The sequence below is a fragment of the Oncorhynchus gorbuscha genome, linkage group LG21, assembly GCF_021184085.1.
Source record: "Oncorhynchus gorbuscha isolate QuinsamMale2020 ecotype Even-year linkage group LG21, OgorEven_v1.0, whole genome shotgun sequence".
NCBI lineage: Eukaryota > Metazoa > Chordata > Actinopteri > Salmoniformes > Salmonidae > Oncorhynchus > Oncorhynchus gorbuscha.
In genome coordinates this window covers 8,568,395-8,589,078 of record NC_060193.1, presented here as the reverse complement: position 1 = coordinate 8,589,078, position 20,684 = coordinate 8,568,395, and the positions used below count along the sequence as shown (strand labels likewise).

At 45.8% G+C, this 20,684-nt stretch overlaps 1 protein-coding gene across 2 annotated transcripts in view; it reads left to right on the top strand.

Moving 5' to 3' along the window:
• LOC124007920 (meiosis 1 associated protein) overlaps window positions 1-20,684 on the top strand; it is a 72,635-nt gene that overhangs the window by 1,241 nt on the left and 50,710 nt on the right. For both annotated transcript variants that reach the window (XM_046318799.1, XM_046318798.1), the window contains exons 2-5: window positions 2,278-2,552; window positions 2,769-2,960; window positions 8,555-8,672; window positions 8,990-9,055. In XM_046318799.1, coding sequence (XP_046174755.1) covers window positions 2,298-2,552; window positions 2,769-2,960; window positions 8,555-8,672; window positions 8,990-9,055 — 631 coding nt within the window. In that variant the 5' untranslated portion in view covers window positions 2,278-2,297. The remainder of the gene's footprint in view (window positions 1-2,277; window positions 2,553-2,768; window positions 2,961-8,554; window positions 8,673-8,989; window positions 9,056-20,684) is intronic.

Below are 20,684 nucleotides of genomic sequence, written 5' to 3'. Positions count from 1 at the left end.
TCAGTGTCACATAACGGTCTTGTGTTTCATCTCAAATGGCACCCTATTCCCTATTTAGTGCACTTCTTTTGACCAGCCATAACAGTCTTGTTCATTGTTGTTTGGTCACAGCTGTGAGCTAAATGAGAATCCAATAAGGGATAAGTTGTGTGCCTCTTGTGATAATCATCTAAGGATGCTAGCTCTTCCTCCTTTTCTCCTCCTCTTTGTTCCTCGTTTCCAGCTCAAAATGTTAAGGATTTGTTCAGGTGTGTGTGTGTGTGTGTGTGTGTGTGTGTGTGTGTGTGTGTGTGTGTGTGTGTGTGTGTGTGTGTGTGTGTGTGTGTGTGTGTGTGTGTGTGTGAGAGAGGACTTGACTCACTGTTATTTCACCATCACTTTGACTAAGCATTATCTGTTTCGTGATTGATGGATCGACTGACTGACTGTTGAAAACTCCCTATATGTCCCAATTACTTCCCCCCCCCGTGTCCGTCCTCCGTATCTTTAGTGTGATGAAGACAGTCAGGGGTAATTCATGTTGTCATAATGGCGGGGTTCCCCCTTCTTAACGACATGGGTGAGATAGTTAATGAGAGTAGAGCTGGAGCTCTCGGGCAAGAGGGGACTTTCCCCAGGCTCACCAAACTGTAACATCCTTTTCATGATGAATGACTGCTCTCCTTCATGTACACTACTGTTCAAAAGTTTGGGTTCACTTAGAAATGTCCTTGCTTTCCATGAAAACATACATGAAAATTAGTTGCAAAATAAATGGGAAATAGGAAATATAGTTGACAAGGTTATAAATATATATATTTTTTATTTAAATAATAATTGTGACCTTCAAACTTTGCTTTCGTCAAATAATCCTCCATTTGCAGCAATTACAGTCTTGTATACATTTGGTTTTCTAGTTGTCAATTTGTTGAGGTAATCGGAAGAGATTTCACCCCATGCTTCCCGAAGCACCTCCCACAAGTTGGATTGGCTTGATGGGCACTTCTTACGTACCATACGGTCAAGCTGCTTAATAGGGTTGAGATCCGGTGACTGTGATGGCCGCTCCATTATAGATAGATTACCAGCTGACTGCTTCTTCCCTCAGTAGTTCTTGCATCGTTTGGAGCTGTGCTTTGGTTCATTGACCTGTTGTAGGAGGAAATTGGCTCCAATTAAGCGCCATCCACAGGGTATGGCATGGCGTTGCAAAATGGAGTGATAGCCTTCCTTCTTCAAGATCCCTTTTACCCTATACAAATCTCCCACTTTACCACCACCAAAGCACCCCCAGACCATCACATTTCCTCCACCATGCTTTACAGATGGCGCCAAGCACTCCTCCAGCATCTTTTCATTTTTTTCTGTGTCTCACGAATGTTCTTCTTTGTGATCCGAACAACTCAAACTTAGATTTGTCTGTCCATAATTTGCAACTCTGCCTAGAAGGCCAGCATCCCGGACTCGCCTCTTCACTATTGAAATCGAGACGGGTGTTTTGCGGGAACTATTTAATGAAGCTGCCAGTTGAGGGCTTATGAGGCATCTGTTTATCAAAATAGACACTCTAATGTACTTGTCCTCTTGCTCAGTTGTGCACCGGGGCCTCTCACTCCTCTTTCTATTCTGGTTAGGGCCAGTTTGCGCTGTTCTGTGAAGGGAGTAGTACACAGCGTTGTACGAGATTTCTTGGCAGTTTCTCGCATGGAACAGCCTTCATTTTTGAGAACAAGAATAGACTAACGAGTTTCAGAAGAACGTGCTTTGTTTCTGGCCATTTTGAGCTTGTAATCGAACCCACAAATGCTGATGCTCCAGATACTCAACTAGTCTAAAGAAGGACAGTTTTATTGCTTCTTTAATCAGGACAACAGTTTTGAGCTGTGCTAACATAATTGCAAAATGGTTTTCTAATGATCAATTAGCCTTTTAAAATGATAAACTTGGATTAGCTGACACAATGTGTCTTTGGAACACAGGAGTGATGGTTGCTGATAACGGGCCTCTGTACACCTATGTAGATATTCCATAAAAAATCTGCTGTTTCCAGCTACAATAGTAATTTACAACATTAACACTGTCTACACTGTATTTCTGATCAATTTGATGTTATTTTAATGGACAAAAAATGTGCTAAGTGACCCCAAACTTTTCAAAGGTAGTGTATATACCAAAGCAAGTGGCAGGGCAGACATTTCCCTCCAAAAATGAATCCCAGATTGTAACTTTACACAACAAATGATTTACCGTCTTCCTCTTGCTTCATCCTTGTTTTTCCTTTACTATTGTTTTGTTTAGATCCTGATTCCGTTGTTGCCATGGACGCAAGGAACCGCTCTGGCCCCCCCTCCTCCTCCTTCCAGGTGTGCCTCCCCTCCTTGTTCTCACGGCAACCGCCCCGTGTTCTGATCGTGGACGCGTCACCGCCCTGGTGGTCAGAGACGGGTACTACGCTGTGTGAGGCTTTGGATAACTTCCTGACTCTGGCCTGTAGTCTGGACGGACCCTGTAGACTGCCCCTGCTTAGCCTTTACGCTCTGAGTAGACAGCATGAATGTCTGCTGCCATTCGTGGTAAGAGGGAAGGAGGGAGAGAGAAGTGTGTTGTGTTATCTCTCTCTTTTCTCTCTCTCTTCTCTTTAAAAGATGCATGCCTGATGACTTATATGTGAGTCAGAATGGTGGCAAGGTAATGAAGTAAATAAATCATTGCGCTCTCTCTCTCTCTCTCTCTCTCCAACCCCCACATTATTTGTCTCCCCCTTCCTCCATCCCTCTCCCCCACTCCAGCAGGTGAGGGGTAACCTGGCCCGACTGCGTTCCTGTGTGGAGGAGCTGAGGTCTATACCCGGAGAGGGGTGCGTCCGCGCACCTAGAGGGGAACTGCTCAAACAGGCTGTTTTGGACAGCCTGCAGCAGTTTAAACAGTACACGCGACACACTACCACTCCGAACCAGGCCAACAACAATGGATCTGTAGAGGTGAGTACTGAAACGAGAGCCTTTGATTAGTTGAATCATGTCTGTTATAGCTGGGCTTGAACAAAAAACATGCACACCCTATTGGACCAGGTTTGGACCAGATTTGGACTAGGTTTTAACCAGGTTTGGACCAGGTTTGGACTAGGTTTTAACCAGATTTGGACCAGGTTTGGACTAGGTTTTAACCAGGTTTGGACTAGGTTTTAACCAGATTTGGACCAGGTTTGGACTAGGTTTGGACCAGGTTTGGACTAGGTTTTAACCAGATTTGGACCAGGTTTGAAGAACGCCTCACCTCACTGATGTGTTACAGATGATTTCATTTGGGTTACTGCTTGAAACTGGCTCCTCCTATTAGTTGTTGGGTCTCGCAAGAAAACTATGTAAGGTCAAGATTGCTAGGTCACCTGTTTATGGCAGTGTCAGGGCATTTAATGGCAGTGTCAGGGCATTTAATGGCAGTGTCAGGGCATTTTATGGCAGTGTCAGGGCATTTTATGGCAGTGTCAGGGCATTTTATGGCAGTGTCAGGGCATTTTATGGTAGTGTCAGGGCATTTTATGGCAGTGTCAAGTGTCAGGGCATTTTATGGCAGTGTCAGGGCATTTTATGGCAGTGTCAGGGCATTTAATGGCAGTGTCAGGGCATTTTATGGCAGTGTCAGGGCATTTTATGGCAGTGTCAGGGCATTTTATGGCAGTGTCAGGGCATTTTATGGCAGTGTCAGGGCATTTTATGGCAGTGTCAGGGCATTTTATGGCAGTGTCAGGGCATTTTATGGCAGTGTCAGGGCATTTTATGGCAGTGTCAGGCATTTTATGGCAGTGTCAGGGCATTTTATGGCAGTGTCAGGGCATTTTATGGCAGTGTCAGGGCATTTTATGGCAGTGTCAGGGCATTTTATGGCAGTGTCAGGGCATTTTATGGCAGTGTCAGGGCATTTTATGGCAGTGTCAGGGCATTTTGTGGATCAAAAAGTGGCTGTGTAGGGTGTGGCTGAACATTTTAGAGTCCCCCATCTTGGCAGAGCAGATTTATTTTTGTGCATTTTTAAGCCAATTTCCTGCAATTCTATAAGTTTCTCCATAAAGGTGAGAGAATTGACCGTTTTAAAGCTAATTTCCTGCAATTATATGCATTCTACCAACACATAATGCTGTGTTCTTTTGCTCAAAATCAAAATCAATACTACTAAATTAATTGGTTTTGGAAATTTCAATTCTCTGCTTAATATCTAGATTTTTTTATTTTGGTGATTGTTAGTTCTCAAAGATTATATAAAAAAAAAGATATAGGTCCATTATCTTTCCTACATACGTTATATCCGGTGTTAGCCGTTCACGTTTATATTGAGTGTTTTTCCATCCTGAAGGATATCTGTATACATTATTTTTTTTAAACTCTTTGATTTAGGCTTCCTGAATTAAAAGGCTGCCCTCCCCCTGAAGGGATTTTAACGGCAGAAAAATCCCTGAGTGTAATGAATGCAATATAGAAAGAGAGAGAGAGAGAGATGGGCAGTCCTTTAGGTTTTTGACCATTTCTCAGATTGTAGAAGCTCTGGTCAGAGCTATTAGCGTACTAGCTTCCGACCAGGAGCTGATATGAATGGACCCATTAGAACACAGAACACCATTAGAGAACGCAGACACTAAACATATGGCTCTGTGTTCCATCTTAGCTCTGAAACAGACTTCCTATTTTGACTGTGTCCTGAATGGAATCCTATTCCCTAAATAGGCCTACAGTATATCCCTCATAGGGTTCTGGTCAACAGTAGTGTACTATAGAGGAAATGTGGTACTATTTGGGATGCATTCTCAACCAGCACTGATGTCCTTCTATACAGGAAGAGAAGAAACAGGAGAAAACAACCAAATGACCACCTTCAGGGTTCTCATTTTTTATTTAACCTATCCATATACAACAAGTCACCATAATCAATAACAGAGAGAAACGTGGCCTGGACAAACTTCTTTCTAGCCATAAGCAGGAAGCAAGCCTTATTACTAAAATGAAAAAAACAATTTCAATTTTATCACAGCTTTTTATCCACGACTTGAACTTTAAAGGACAACTTGTCATCCAACCAAATACCTAGGTATTTCTGGTCAGATGTAGTGTAGTATTTAGGAATACGGGCTGTTAGGACCTGGATATTTACTAGGATTATATATTATTCTTTTCTGGTCTCAGTAATGTGATTTTGTGATGTTTGAACTTATTACTACTGAAAGATGTTACTCAGGTTTGAATTGAATTCATTTATCCGTTTTTTTATTTAGTTCTCTTCTGATCTGGTGTGTAAATGTGTCAGAAAGAGATTTTAGGACTGTGTGTCATCAGATAAACCGGACATAAAGGTGTAATCAGGAGTTTAATAAGGGCTTTATGTTTTTTTTGTTTCTCTCCATAAAGTAGGCCTACTGATTGTGATCTTCCATCATCAAGTCACAGACTGGCTGTCTACAAGAAGAAGCTCTCAGTTTCAGGCTGCTGAGGGGAGGACGGCTCATAATAATGGCTGGAACGGAGCGAATGGAATGGCATAAAACACATGGAAACCATTCCACTGATTCCGCTCCAGCCGTTACCAATGGCAACGGAACCATGTTTGATGTGTTTGATACCGTTCCACTGATTCCGCTCCAGCCGTTACCAATGGCAACGGAACCATGTTTGATGTGTTTGATACCGTTCCACTGATTCCGCTCCAGCCGTTACCAATGGCAACGGAACCATGTTTGATGTGTTTGATACCGTTCCACTGATTCCGCTCCAGCCGTTACCAATGGCAACGGAACCATGTTTGATGTGTTTGATACCGTTCTACTGATTCCGCTCCAGCCGTTACCAATGGCAACGGAACCATGTTTGATGTGTTTGATACCGTTCCACTGATTCCGCTCCAGCCGTTACCAATGGCAACGGAACCATGTTTGATGTGTTTGATACCGTTCCACTGATTCCGCTCCAGCCGTTACCAATGGCAACGGAACCATGTTTGATGTGTTTGATACCGTTCCACTGATTCCGCTCCAGCCGTTACCAATGGCAACGGAACCATGTTTGATGTGTTTGATACCGTTCCACTGATTCCGCTCCAGCCGTTACCAATGGCAACGGAACCATGTTTGATGTGTTTGATACCGTTCCACTGATTCCGCTCCAGCCGTTACCAATGGCAACGGAACCATGTTTGATGTGTTTGATACCGTTCCACTGATTCCGCTCCAGCCGTTACCAATGGCAACGGAACCATGTTTGATGTGTTTGATACCGTTCCACTGATTCCGCTCCAGCTGTTACCACGAGCCCGTTACAACACCAATCTCTTGTGCTCCATTTCTAGAAGCTAAAGGGAAAGAAACAAGGGCCCTGTTCATTTATCATCCTTGAGATGTTAATTTGGAGTCCATCTGTGTTAAATTTAATTGATTGGACATGATTTGGAAAGGCACACACCTGTCAATATAAGGTCCCACAGTTGACAGTGCATGTCAGAGCAAAAATCAAGCCATGAGTTCGAATGAATTGTCTGTAGAGCTCTGAAACAGGATTGTTTTGGGGCACAGATCTGAGGAAGGGTACCAAAAAGTGTCTGCAGCATTAAAGGTCCTCAAGAACAAAGTGGCCCCCATCATTCTGAAATGGAAGAAGTTTGGAACCACCAAGACTCTTCCTAGAGCTGGCTGCCCAGCCAAACTGAACAATCAGGGGAGAAGGGCCTTGGTCAGGGAGGTGACCAAGAACCCGATGGTCACTCTGACAGAGTTCCAGAGTTCCTTTGTGGAGATGAGAGAACCTTTCAGAAGGACAATCATCTCTACAGCACTCCACCAATCAGGCCTTTATGGTAGAGTGGCCAGATGGAATCCACTCCTCAGTAAAAGGCACATGACAGCCCACTTGGAGTTTGCCAAAAGGCACCTAAAGGACTCTCAGACCATGAGAAACAAGATTCTCTGGTCTGCTGAAACCAAGGACAACAACCCTAAGCGCACAGCCAAGACAACGCAGGAGTGAATTTGGGACAAGTCTCTGAATGTCCTTGAGGGGCCCAGCCAGAGCCCAGACTTGAGCCCGATCGAACATCTCTGGAGAGACCTGAAAATAGCTGTGCAGCGCCGCTCCCCATCCAACCTGACAGAGCTTGAGAGGATCTGCAGAGAAGAATGGGAGAAACTCTCCAAATACAGGTGTGCCAAGCTTGTAGCGTTATACCCAAGAAGACTCAATGCTGTAATCGCTGCCAAAGGTGCTTCAACAAATGACTAAAGGGTCTGAATACTTATGTAAATGGGATATTTCTTTTTTTAAATGGATTAACTTGCTAAAATTCTGAACCTGTTTTTGCTTTGTCATTATGGGGTATGGTGATGTCATTGTGGGTTATTTTGATGTCATTATGGGGTATTGTGATGTCATTATGGGGTATTGTGATGGCATTATGGGGTATTGTGATGGCATTATGGGTATTGTGTGGATTGATGAGGGAAAAAACTATTTAATCCATTTTTAGAATAAAGCTATAACGTAAACAAAATGTGGAAAAAGTCAATGGGTCTGAATATTTTCAGAATGTCCCAAGGACACGTTGCTCCGTCTGGGGGATCTCCAGGTGTATTGTAGAAAGGTTGTAGATTAGACAGACACACTCTCTCCATCAACCGACTTGTAGTCAGTCAGACAGACACACTCTCTCCATCAGCCGACTTGTAGTCAGACAGACACACTCTCTCCATCAACTGACTTGTAGTCAGTCAGACAGACACACTCTCTCCATCTACCGACTTGTAGTCAGTCAGACAGACACACTCTCTCCATCAACCGACTTGTAGTCTTGACTCATTGAATGGGTGACTGACACGGAGTGGACAAAACATTAAGAACATCTTCATTGCGTTGCACCCCTCTCCCCTTTTGAGAACAGCCTCAAGTCGTTGGGGCATGGACTCTACAAGGTGTGGAAAGCGTTCCACAGGGATACTGGACCATGTGGACTCTACAAGGTGTGGAAAGCGTTCCACAGGGATACTGGACCATGTGGACTCTACAAGGTGTGGAAAGCGTTCCACAGAGATGCTGGTCCATGTGGACTCTACAAGGTGTGGAAAGCGTTCCACAGAGATGCTGGTCCATGTTGACTCCAATGCTTCCCACAGTTGTGTCAAGCTGGCTGGATGTCCTTTGGGGTGGTGGACCATTCTTGATACACACAGGAAACTGTTGAGCTTGAAAAACCCAGCAGTGTTGCAGTTCTTAACACCAGCTGGTGCGCCTGGCACCTACTACCATATCCTGTTCAAACGCACTTCGTTCTCTTTGTCTTTCCCATTTTCCCTCTGAATGGCACACAAACACAATACATGATTCAATTGTCTGAAGGCTTAAAAATCCTTCTTTAACCCGTCTCCTCCCCTTCATCTACACTGATTGAAGTGGATTTAACAGGTGACATCAATAAGGGTTCATAGCTTTCACCTGGATTCACCTGGTCAGTCTGTCATGGAAAGAGCAGGTGTTCTTAATGTTTTGTACACTAAGTGGTTTGATTGATGTATTGACTCATTTGATCTCCCATTGGCTTCCAGGTAACCGTGGTGACGAGCCAGCCAGGGCGTGGCGTGGTGAGGCAGTTGGAGGCGGGCTTAAAGGACACTGACTTGGTGTCTCTGCGACGCCTACTAGTGGTCCACGTCGGTACTACAGGTAGGAGAGGCCTCTCTGTCTTTCTAGTGGGTGGACGGGATGGACTTCTGTTCTACATGTCAGAGAAGTATTTTTTTTGTTCTGCTTAGCGTATTTTTCTATCTGAACTTAACAACAACACTGTTGCGTGCTGCTGAACATGCCTTGGGGCTGGGGAAGGGTTCAGCTGGTCCCTTTCGTAACTTCAATAATACTTCTGTACCATTGTGTGTATGTCTCTACCACCGATTGTTATTTGTTATCGGTATTAATATAAGTTAGTAGCATTAGGCAAGCCAGAAGTACATAATAATAATTAAACATAATAATTACTGCAGGGAGAGGGGAGACTGACTGCTGGGGGCAGGACACACCCTCACCTGAGACTGCAGAGGAGACTGAAGGTAGGAATACACACACACACACACACACACACACACACACACACACACACACACACACACACACACACACACACACACACACACACACACACACACACACACACACACACACACACACACACACACACACACACAGACTAGATATACACACACAGACTAGATATACACACACACACACAGACTAGATATACACACACAGACTAGATATACACACACACACATACAGACTAGGTATACACACACAGACTAGATATACACACACACACATACAGACTAGATACACACACACACAGACTAGATATACACACACAGACTAGATATACACACACACACATACAGACTAGATACACACACATACAGACTAGATACACACACACACAGACTAGATATACACACACAGACTAGATATACACACACACACACACAGACTAGATACACACACACACACACACACACACACACACACACACACACACACACACACACACACACACACACACACACACACACACACACACACACACACACACACACACACACACACACACACACACACACACACACACACACACACACAGACTAGATACACCTTTATGCAGTGATGTACATGCACAAATACACACCTTAGAACTTATAACAGAAACACTCTTCAGAACTCTTTAAATATTTATGCTCTTTTCTCTGCTATGTTCAACACTCCCTCCTCTCTCCCTCATCTCTCCCTCATCTTCCCCTCCTCTCTCCCTCCTCTCTCCCTCATTTTCCCCTCCTCTTCCCCTCCTCTCTCCCTCCTCTCCCCTCCCCTCATCTTCCCCTCCTCTCTCCCTCATCTCATCTCTCCTCCTCTCTCCCTCCTCTCCCCTCCCCTCATCTTCCCCTCCTCTCTCCCTCTCCCTCCTCTTCCTCGCCTCTCTCCCTCCTCGCTCTCTTCTCTCTGCCCTCTCATCCCCCCCTCTCTCCGTCCTCTCTCGCCCCGCTCCTCCCCCTCTTTGCCCCCTCTTCCTCTCCTCTCTTCATCCTCTATCCCTTCTCTTCCTCTCCTCCTCTTTCCCTCCTCTGTTCCCCCTCTCTCCTCTCTGTCCCCTCTTTCCCTCCTCCCTTCATGCTCTCTGCCTCCTCTCTACCTCCTCTCTCCCTCCTCTCTTTCCCTCCTCTGTAACCCCCTCCTCTCTGCCCCCTCTTTCCTCCTCCTCCCTTCATCCTCTCTGCCTCCTCTCTACCTCCTTTCTCCCTCCTCTCTCTCTCCTCTCTGCCCCCTCTTTCCCCCTCTCCACCTTCTCTCTGCCCCCTCTTTCCCTCCTCCCTTCATCCTCTCTGCCCCCTCTTTCCCTCCTCTTTCCCTCCTCTCTCTCTCCTCTCTACCCCCTCTTTCCCTCCTCTTTCCCCCTCTCTACCTCCTCTCTGCCCCCTCTCTTTCCCCCTCTCTACCTCCTCTCTTCCTCCTCTCTGCCCCCTCTTTCCCCCTCTCTCCATCCTCTCTGCCCTCTCTGTCCCCCACTCTCCCTCCTCTCTTCCCCTTCTTTCCCTCCTCTGTCCCCCCTCTCTACCTCCTTTCTCCCTCTCTCCCTCTCTTTCTCTCCTCTATCCCCCCTCTCTACCTCCTCTCTGCCCTCTCTGTCCCTCCTCTGTCCCCCCTCTCTACCTCCTTTCTCCCTCCTCTCTGCCCTCTCTTTCTCTCCTCTATCCCCCTCTCTACCTCCTCTATCCCCCTCTCTACCTCCTCTCTGCCCTCTCTGTCCCTCCTCTGTCCCCCCTCTCTACCTCCTTTCTCCCTCTCTGCCATCTCTTTCTCTCCTCTATCCCCCCTCTCTACCTCCTCTCTGCCCTCTCTCTCCCTCCTCTCTTCCCCTTCTTTCCCTCCTCTGTCCCCCTCTCTACCTCCTTTCTCCCTCTCTCCCTCTCTTTCTCTCCTCTATCCCCCCTCTCTACCTCCTCTCTGCCCTCTCTGTCCCTCCTCTGTCCCCCTCTCTACCTCCTTTCTCCCTCCTCTCTGCCCTCTCTTTCTCTCCTCTATCCCCCTCTCTACCTCCTCTATCCCCCTCTCTACCTCCTCTCTGCCCTCTCTGTCCCTCCTCTGTCCCCCTCTCTACCTCCTTTCTCCCTCCTCTCTGCCCTCTCTTTCTCTCCTCTATCCCCCTCTCTACCTCCTCTCTGCCCTCTCTGTCCCTCCTCTGTCCCCCCTCTCTACCTCCTTTCTCCCTCCTCTCTGCCCTCTCTTTCTCTCCTCTATCCCCCCTCTCTACCTCCTCTCTGCCCTCTCTGTCCCTCCTCTTTCTTGATTATACTCATTAGGGTGTTGTGGTGGTAACTCACTCTGGTGAGCTATTTTCAAGTTGAGACTATGGCTTCATCCCAAATGGTAGCCTATTCCCTATGTAGTGCACTACTTTTAACCAGGGCTCATTGGACTCTGGTCAAAAGAAGTGCACTACATAGGGAAAGGGTGCCATTTGGGACTCAGAGCCATAGAGAAATCCATAATGTACATCCTTTTGAGAAAACCCAGCCATTAACTGTGCAACTTGTGTTAACCCAAACACCATGAAATACAGCATATGAACCAAACACAAGTAGATCTTGTAGACACTAATTTTGTAGTTACCGGAAAAGTCTAGGAGTGCGGAAGCATGGAAGTTTAAGGGCCGTGTGTGTGTGTGTGTGTGTAAGGATAAGTACAGTGTTGAGTATGGGAGAGTTGACAGAACCGATAAATTACTTAGCTGTTTAGGACCACGCGAACACAACATGATGTCATCGTAGTGGCGCCAAACCCCAGTGTGTGTGTGTGTGTGTGTGTGTGTGTGTGTGTGCGTGCGTGCGTGCGTGCGTGCGTGCGTGCGTGTTCTCCAGTTCTACTGCTCTTAAGTAAAGTATCCAGGCGGTATATCACTGAGGGAGGGATTCTATATTATGAAAATATTTACCCACGTAGATATATACATATATTTTATACTCATATATCCTTATCCCATTCCTTTACTAGATTGTGTGTATTAGATTTAGTTGTGGAATTGTTAGATATGACCTGTTAGATACTGCTGCGCTGTCGGAACTAGAAGCACAAGCATTTCGCTACACTCACAATAACATCTGCTAACCATGTGACCAATAACATCTGCTAACCATGTGACCAATAACATCTGCTAACCATGTGACCAATAACATCTGCTAACCATGTGACCAATAACATCTGCTAACCATGTAACCAATAACATCTGCTAACCATGTAACCAATAACATCTGCTAACCATGTGACCAATAACATCTGCTAACCATGTGACCAATAACATCTGCTAACCATGTGACCAATAACATCTGCTAACCATGTGACCAATAACATCTGCTAACCATGTGACCAATAACATCTGCTAACCATGTGACCAATAACATCTGCTAACCATGTGACCAATAACATCTGCTAATCATGTGTAATGACCAAAACCATCTGCTAACCATGTAACCAAAAACATCTGCTAACCATGTGACCAATAACATCTGCTAACCATGTGACCAATAACATCTGCTAACCATGTGACCAATAACATCTGCTAACCATGTGACCAATAACATCTGCTAACCATGTGTAATGACCAATAACATCTGCCAACCATGTGTATGTGACCAATAACATCTGCTAACCATGTAACCAATAACATCTGCTAACCACGTGACCAATAACATCTGCTAACCATGTGACCAATAACATCTGCTAACCATGTGACCAATAACATCTGCTAACCATGTGTATGTGACCAATAAAATTAGATTTTGATTTGAGATAAATAGTTAGGGGGGGAATTAAAACTGTATTAAATAGAAGACATGTGCCTAAACAAAAGTACACCGATTGATAGTTAACCGTGTGAAGGCTTAGTCAACTTAAATACTAGATTGTTACCTGTCTAAGCCTCATAGATAGACAGTTAACTTTCTACATTTTATTTCACATGTATTGTAGCAGGGAGTCATATTGGTGTATTTAAGCAGTAGTGTAAATACAGTCATAGGCTGAGTGAACTTTGATACAGTGTCTAATGTCTGTCCGTATGTTACAGTATTGTACAGGGTGTTGGGATTTGGGTTCTGGAATGCATGCAGTATCTAATGTTAGTCTGGAATAGATACAGTATCTAATGTTAGTCTGGAATAGATACAGTATCTAATGGTAGTCTGGAATAGATACAGTATCTAATGTTAGTGCTGAATGGTAGTGGGGAATGGTAGTGGGGAATGGTAGTGGGGAATGGTAGTGGGGAATGGTAGTGCTGAATGGTAGTGGGGAATGGTAGTGGGGAATGGTAGTGCTGAATGGTAGTGGGGAATGGTAGTGGGGAATGGTAGTGCTGAATGGTAGTGGGGAATGGTAGTGCTGAATGGTAGTGGGGAATGGTAGTGCTGAATGGTAGTGGGGAATGGTAGTGCTGAATGGTAGTGGGGAATGGTAGTGCTGAATGGTAGTGGGGAATGGTAGTGCTGAATGGTAGTGGGGAATGGTAGTGGGGAATGGTAGTGGGGAATGGTAGTGGGGAATGGTAGTGGGGAATGGTAGTGCTGAATGGTAGTGGGGAATGGTAGTGCTGAATGGTAGTGCTGAATGGTAGTGGGGAATGGTAGTGGGGAATGGTAGTGGGGAATGGTAGTGGGGAATGGTAGTGCTGAATGGTAGTGGGGAATGGTAGTGGGGAATGGTAGTGGGGAATGGTAGTGGGGAATGGTAGTGGGGAATGGTAGTGGGGAATGGTAGTGGGGAATGGTAGTGGGGAATGGTAGTGGGGAATGGTAGTGGGGAATGGTAGTGGGGAATGGTAGTGGGGAATGGTAGTGGGGAATGGTAGTGCTGAATGGTAGTGCTGAATGGTAGTGGGGAATGGTAGTGCTGAATGGTAGTGCTGAATGGTAGTGGGGAATGGTAGTGGGGAATGGTAGTGGGGAATGGTAGTGGGGAATGGTAGTGGGGAATGGTAGTGGGGAATGGTAGTGCTGAATGGTAGTGGGGAATGGTAGTGGGGAATGGTAGTGGGGAATGGTAGTGGGGAATGGTAGTGGGGAATGGTAGTGGGGAATGGTAGTGCGGAATGGTAGTGCTGAATGGTAGTGCTGAATGGTAGTGGGGAATGGTAGTGGGGAATGGTAGTGGGGAATGGTAGTGGGGAATGGTAGTGGGGAATGGTAGTGGGGAATGTTAATTGTGTCGGTGGGTGAGATGGAGGTTTAAGAGTGTTGGAATCTTGGAATTGGAATGTTTGTGTTTCTACAGGTCTATCTAGTGTCCCTGAGACCTGTTTACAGTTGAAGTCGGAGGTTTACATACACCACATACACTTAGGTTGGAGTCATTAAAACTTGTTTTTCAACCACTCCACAAATTGCTTGTTAACAAACTATAGTTTTTGCAAGTCTGTTAGGACATCTACTTTGTGCGTGACACAAGTAATTTGTCCAACAATTGTTTACAGACAGATTATTTAACTTATAATTCACTGTGTTACAATTCCAGTGGGTCAGAGGTTTACATACACTAAGTTGACTGCCTTTAAACAGCTTGGAAAATGACAGAAAATGATGTCATGGTTTTAGAAGCTTCTGATAGGCTAATTGACATAATTTGAGTCAATTGGAGGTGTACCTGTGGATGTATTTCAAGTCCTACCTTCAAACTCAGCGCCTCTTTGCTTGACATCATGGGAAAATAAAAAGAAATCTGCCAAGACCTCAGAAATAAAATTGTAGACCTCCACAAGTCTGGTTCATCCTTGGGATCAATTTCAAAATGCCTGAAGGTACCACGCTCATCTGTACAAACAATAGTACACAAGTATAAACACCATGGGACCACGCAGCCGTTATACCGCTCAGGAAGGAGACGCGTTCTGTCTCCTAGAGATGAACGTACTTTGGTGCGAAAGGTGCAAATCAATCCCAGAACAACAGCAAAGGACGATGCTGGAGGACACAGGAACAAAAGTATCTATATCCACATTAAAACGAGTCCTATATCGACATAACCTGAAAGGCCGCTCAGCAAGGAAGAAGCCACTGCTCAAAAACCGCCATAAAAAAGTCAAACTGCGGTTGACAACTGCACATGGGGACAAAGATCATACTTTTTGGAGAAATGTCCTCTGGTCTTTTGAAACAAAAATAGAAATGTATGGCCATAATGACCATCGTTATGTTTGGAGGAAAAAGGGGTACGCTTGCAACCCGAAAAACACCATCCCAACCGTGAAGCACGGGGGTGGCAGCATCATGTTGTAGGGGTGCTTTGCTGCAGGAGGGACTGGTGCACTTCACAAAATAGATGGCTTCATGAGGTAGGAAAATTGTGGATATATTGAAGCAACAGCTCAAGACATCAGTCAGGAAGTTAAAGCTTGGTCGCAAATTGGCCTTCCAAATGGACAATGACCCCAAGCATACTTCCAAAGTTGTGGCAAAATGGCTTAAGGACAACAAAGTCAAGGTATTGGAGTGTCCATCACAAAGCCCTGACCTCAATCCTATAGAACATGTGTGGGCAGAACTGAAAAAGCGTGTGCGAGCAAGGAGGCCTACAAACCTGACTCAGTTACACCAGCTCTGTCAGGAGGAATGGGCCAAAATTCACCCAACTTACTGTGGGAAGCTTGTGGAAGGCTACCCAAAATGTTTGACCCAAGTTAAACAATTTAAAGGCAATGCTACCAAATACTAACTGAGTGTATATAAACTTCTGACCCACTGTAATGAAAGAAATAAAGGCTGAAATAAATCAGTCTCTCTACTATTATTCTGACATTTCACATTCTTAAAAATATAGTGGTGATCCTAACTGACATAGGACAGGGAATTTTTACTCGGATTAAATGTCAGGAATTGTGAAAAACTTGAGTTTAAATGTATTTGGCTAAGATATATATATATATATATGTAAACTTCTGACTTCAATTGTATGTATCTTAGTGTTTGTGTATGTTAGCTAGGTAACATATTACAATATAGTTGAACTGGGTGGAGTAGTGCACATTTTCCCTTTCAAAGTTAATCTAGAACAATCTCTTTCCCTCACACACACACTCTCTCTCGCTCTCTCTCTCGCTCTCTCTCGCTCTCTCTCTCTCTCGCTCTCTCTCTCTGTCTCTCGCTCTCTCTCTGTCTCTCGCTCTCTCTCTCTTTCTCTCGCTCTCTCTCTCTTTGTCTCTCACTCTCTCTTTGTCTCTCGCTCTCTCTCTGTCTCTCTCTGTTTCTCTCTCTCCTCTCTCTCTCTCTCTCTCTCTCTGTCTCTCTCTGTTTCTCTCTCTCTCTCTCTCTGTCTCTCTCTGTTTCTCTCTCTCCTCTCTCTCTCTCTGTCTGTCTCGCTCTTTCTCTCTTTCTCCTTTTCTCATGAACGGAGTTCTCAACCTTCTTGGCGAAGAAGTGGATGGAAATTGCATAACTGTAGAGAAAGATCAGGATGACATTTGGGATGCTATCTCCTATGTAGTGCGCTACTTTTTCCCAGGATTAGAGTGCCATTTGGGACTAATCAAAAGAAACAAAAAAATCTAATCAGTGAACTTCTTTTGTTTGAATTTAACATTGTACTCTATTTATTAAATCACTGCCCTGAGTCTGACACCTCTCAACCACTAACACGGACAGACGACCTCTAACACGGACAGACGACCTCTAACACGGACAGACGACCTCTAACACGGACAGACGACCTCTAACACGGACAGACGACCTCTAACACGGACAGACGACCTCTAACACGGACCGACGACCTCTAACATGGACAGACGACCTCTAGACCTCTAACACGGACAGACGACCTCTAACATGGACAGACGACCTCTAGACCTCTAACACGGACAGACGACCTCTAACACGGACAGACGATCTCTTAACACGGACAGACGACCTCTAACACGGACAGACGACCTCTAACACGGACAGACGACCTCTAACACGGACAGACGACCTCTAACACGGACAGACAACCTCTAACACGGACAGACGACCTCTAACATGGACAGACGAACTCAGGCCCACACAGGTGTGCACTAATATCAGTGAGAGGTTTCACAAGCCTCCTATTGTTCATAAAATGTGCGTGTGTGTGTCGCCAAGCTAACGCCTAGATAGGCATCCTGTTTTTACTACGACTCAAGTGCTAGAGAGAGAGAGAGAGAGAGAGAGAGAGAGAGAGAGAGAGAGAGAGAGAGAGAGAGAGAGAGAGAGAGAGAGAGAGAGAGAGAGAGAGAGAGAGAGAGAGAGAGCAACCAGTGAAGAACTAACACCGTTGTAAATACATTTATTTTTCCTTTTGTACTCTAACTATTTGCACACCATTACAACACTGTATATAGACATAATATAACATTTGTAATGTCTTTATTCTTTTGGAACTTCTGTGAGTGTAATATTTACTGTTATTTAACAGAGTTAACTACACAGGGGAACGGAGTTAACCAGGCAGACAGACAGAGGGGAACAGAGTTAACCACACAGACAGACAGAGGGGAACAGAGTTAACCACACAGACAGACAGAGGGGAACAGAGTTAACCAGACAGACAGACAGAGGGGAACAGAGTTAACCACACAGACAGACAGAGGGGAACAGAGTTAACCACACAGACAGACAGAGGGGAACAGAGTTAACCACGCAGACAGACAGAGGGGAACAGAGTTAACCAGGCAGACAGACAGAGGGGGAGATGAATCCCTGACACAGGGAGGGATTACCTGAAGGCTGGAGGAGACGGAAGGGACGTAGCCAGCGGTCAGTGATGAGTTGATGAGCGAGGTGAGGTAAGGGAGAAGGTCTCTGGAAATGGTCTGGAGAAGAGGGGAGGGGATAGGGTCAAGCGGGCAGGTTGTTGGGCGGCCGGCCGTCACAAGACGCGAGATTTCATCTGGAGAGAGAGGGGAGAAAGAGGTCAGAGCACAGGGTAGGGCAGTGTGAGCAGAACCAGCGGTGTCGTTTGACTTAGCAAACGAGGATCGGATGTCGTCGACCTTCTTTTCAAAATGGTTGACGAAGTCGTCTGCAGAGAGGGAGGAGGGGGGGAGGATTCAGGAGGGAGGAGAAGGTGGCAAAGAGCTTCCTAGGGTTAGAGGCAGATGCTTGGAATTTAGCGTGGTAGAAAGTGGCTTTAGCAGCAGAGACAGAGGAGAAAATGTAGAGAGGAGGGAGTGAAAGGATGCCAGGTCCGCAGGGAGGCGAGTTTTCCTCCATTTCCGCTCGGCTGCCCGGAGCCCTGTTCTGTGAGCTCGCAATGAGTCATCGAGCCACGGAGCGGGAGGGGAGGACCGAGCCGGCCTGGAGGATAGGGGACATAGAGAGTCAAAGGATGCAGAGAGGGAGGAGAGGAGGGTTGAGGAGGCAGAACCAGGAGATAGGTTGGAGAAGGTTTGAGGGGAGGGAAGAGATGATAGGATGGAAGAGGAGAGGGTAGCGGGGGAGAGAGAGCGAAGGTTGGGACGGCGCGATACCATCCGAGTAGGGGCAGTGTGGGAGGTGTTGGATGAGAGCGAGAGGGAAAAGGATACAAGGTAGTGGTCGGAGACTTGGAGGGGAGTTGCAATGAGGTTAGTGGAAGAACAGCATCTAGTAAAGATGAGGTCAAGCGTATTGCCTGCCTTGTGAGTAGGGGGGGAGGTGAGAGGGTGAGGTCAAAAGAGGAGAGGAGTGGAAAGAAGGAGGCAGAGAGGAATGAGTCAAAGGTAGACGTGGGGAGGTTAAAGTCGCCCAGAACTGTGAGAGGTGAGCCGTCCTCAGGAAAGGAGCTTATCAAGGCATCAAGCTCATTGATGAACTCTCCGAGGGAACCTGGAGGGCGATAAATGATAAGGATGTTAAGCTTGAAAGGGCTGGTAACTGTGACAGCATGGAATTCAAAGGAGGCGATAGACAGATGGGTAAGGGGAGAAAGAGAGAATGACCACTTGGGAGAGATGAGGATCCCGGTGCCACCACCCCGCTGACCAGAAGCTCTCGGGGTGTGCGAGAACACGTGGGCGGACGAAGAGAGAGCAGTAGGAATAGCAGTGTTGTCTGTGGTGATCCATGTTTCCGTTAGTGCCAAGAAGTCGAGGGACTGGAGGGAGGCATAGGCTGAGATGAACTCTGCCTTGTTGACCGCAGATCGGCAGTTCCAGAGGCTACCGGAGACCTGGAACTCCACATGGGTCGTGCGCGCTGGGACCACCAGATTAGGGTGGCCGCGGCCACGCGGTGTGGAGCGTTTGTATGGTCTGTGCAGAGAGGAGAGAACAGGGATAAACAGACACATAGTTGACAGGCTACAGAAGAGGCTACGCTAATGCAAAGGAGATTGGAATGACAAGTGGACTACACGTCTCGAATGTTCAGAAAGTTAAGCTACGTAGCAAGAATCTTATTGACTAAAATGATTAAAATGATACAGTACTGCTGAAGTAGGCTAGCTGGCAGTGGGTGCGTTGTTGACACTACACTAATCAAGTCGTTCCGTTGAGTGTAATAGTTTCTACAGTGCTGCTATTCGGGGGCTAGCTGGCTAGCTAGTAGTGTTGTTTACGTTACGTTGCGTTAAAAGAACGACAATAGCTGGCTAGCTAACCTAGAAAATCGCTCTAGACTACACAATTATCTTTGATACAAAGACGGCTATGTAGCTAGCTAAGTAGCTAGCTACGATCAAACAAATCAAACCGTTGTACTGTAATGAAATGAAATGAAAATGTGATACTACCTGTGAATGCGACCGGGTTGTTGAGTTCTATTCAGAAGACGTTGGCTAGCGTTGGCTAGCTGTTGGCTAGCTAGCAGAGTCTCCTACGTTAAGGACGACAAATAGTTGGCTAGCTAATCTCGGTAAATTAAGATAATCACTCTAAGACTACACACTCTAATCCTAAACAACACAATTATCTTGGAACGAAGATACGAAGACAGCAAAGACAGCTATGTAGCTAGCTAACACTACACTAATCAAGTCGTTCAGTTGAGTGTAATAGTTTTCCCAGTGCAGCTAATCAGTGGACGTTAGCTAGCTGGCTAGTGAAGACTACGTTAGGACGGCGAAATACGATAATTACGCAATTATCTTTGATACAAAGACGGCTATGTAGCTAGCTGAGAAGAAATTGCTAAGATTAGACAAATCAAACCGTTGTGCTATAATGAAATATAATGAAATGTAAAAAGTTATACTACATGCGGGAGCGAAGCGCCGATGCGACCACTCGCTCCAAACTCTTCATTTAATCCATTTTAAAATAAGGCTGTAACAAAATGTGGAAAAAGTCAACGAGGTCTGAATTCTTTCCGAATTCACTGTCCAACATTATGGAGCCACAGATGTAGAGATTGAGACAATTTAGTCAGGTCTTCTTTTTGTAGGTAGATTCAGGATGACTGGTAAGTTGGGGGGCAGACTGGTAAGTAGTGGTGAGGGCAGACTTGTCTCACTTGTCTCTCTCACTTGTCTCTCTCTCACTTGTCTCTCTAACCTCTCTCTCTCTCTTTCTCTCTCTCGCTCTCTCACTTGTCTCTCTCTCGCTCTCTCACTTGTCTCTCTCTCGCTCTCTCTCACTTGTCTCTCTCTCTCTTTCTCTCTGTCTCTCACTTGTCTCTCTCTCTCTCGTGTCTCTTGTCTCTCTCTCTCTTGTTTCTCTCTCGC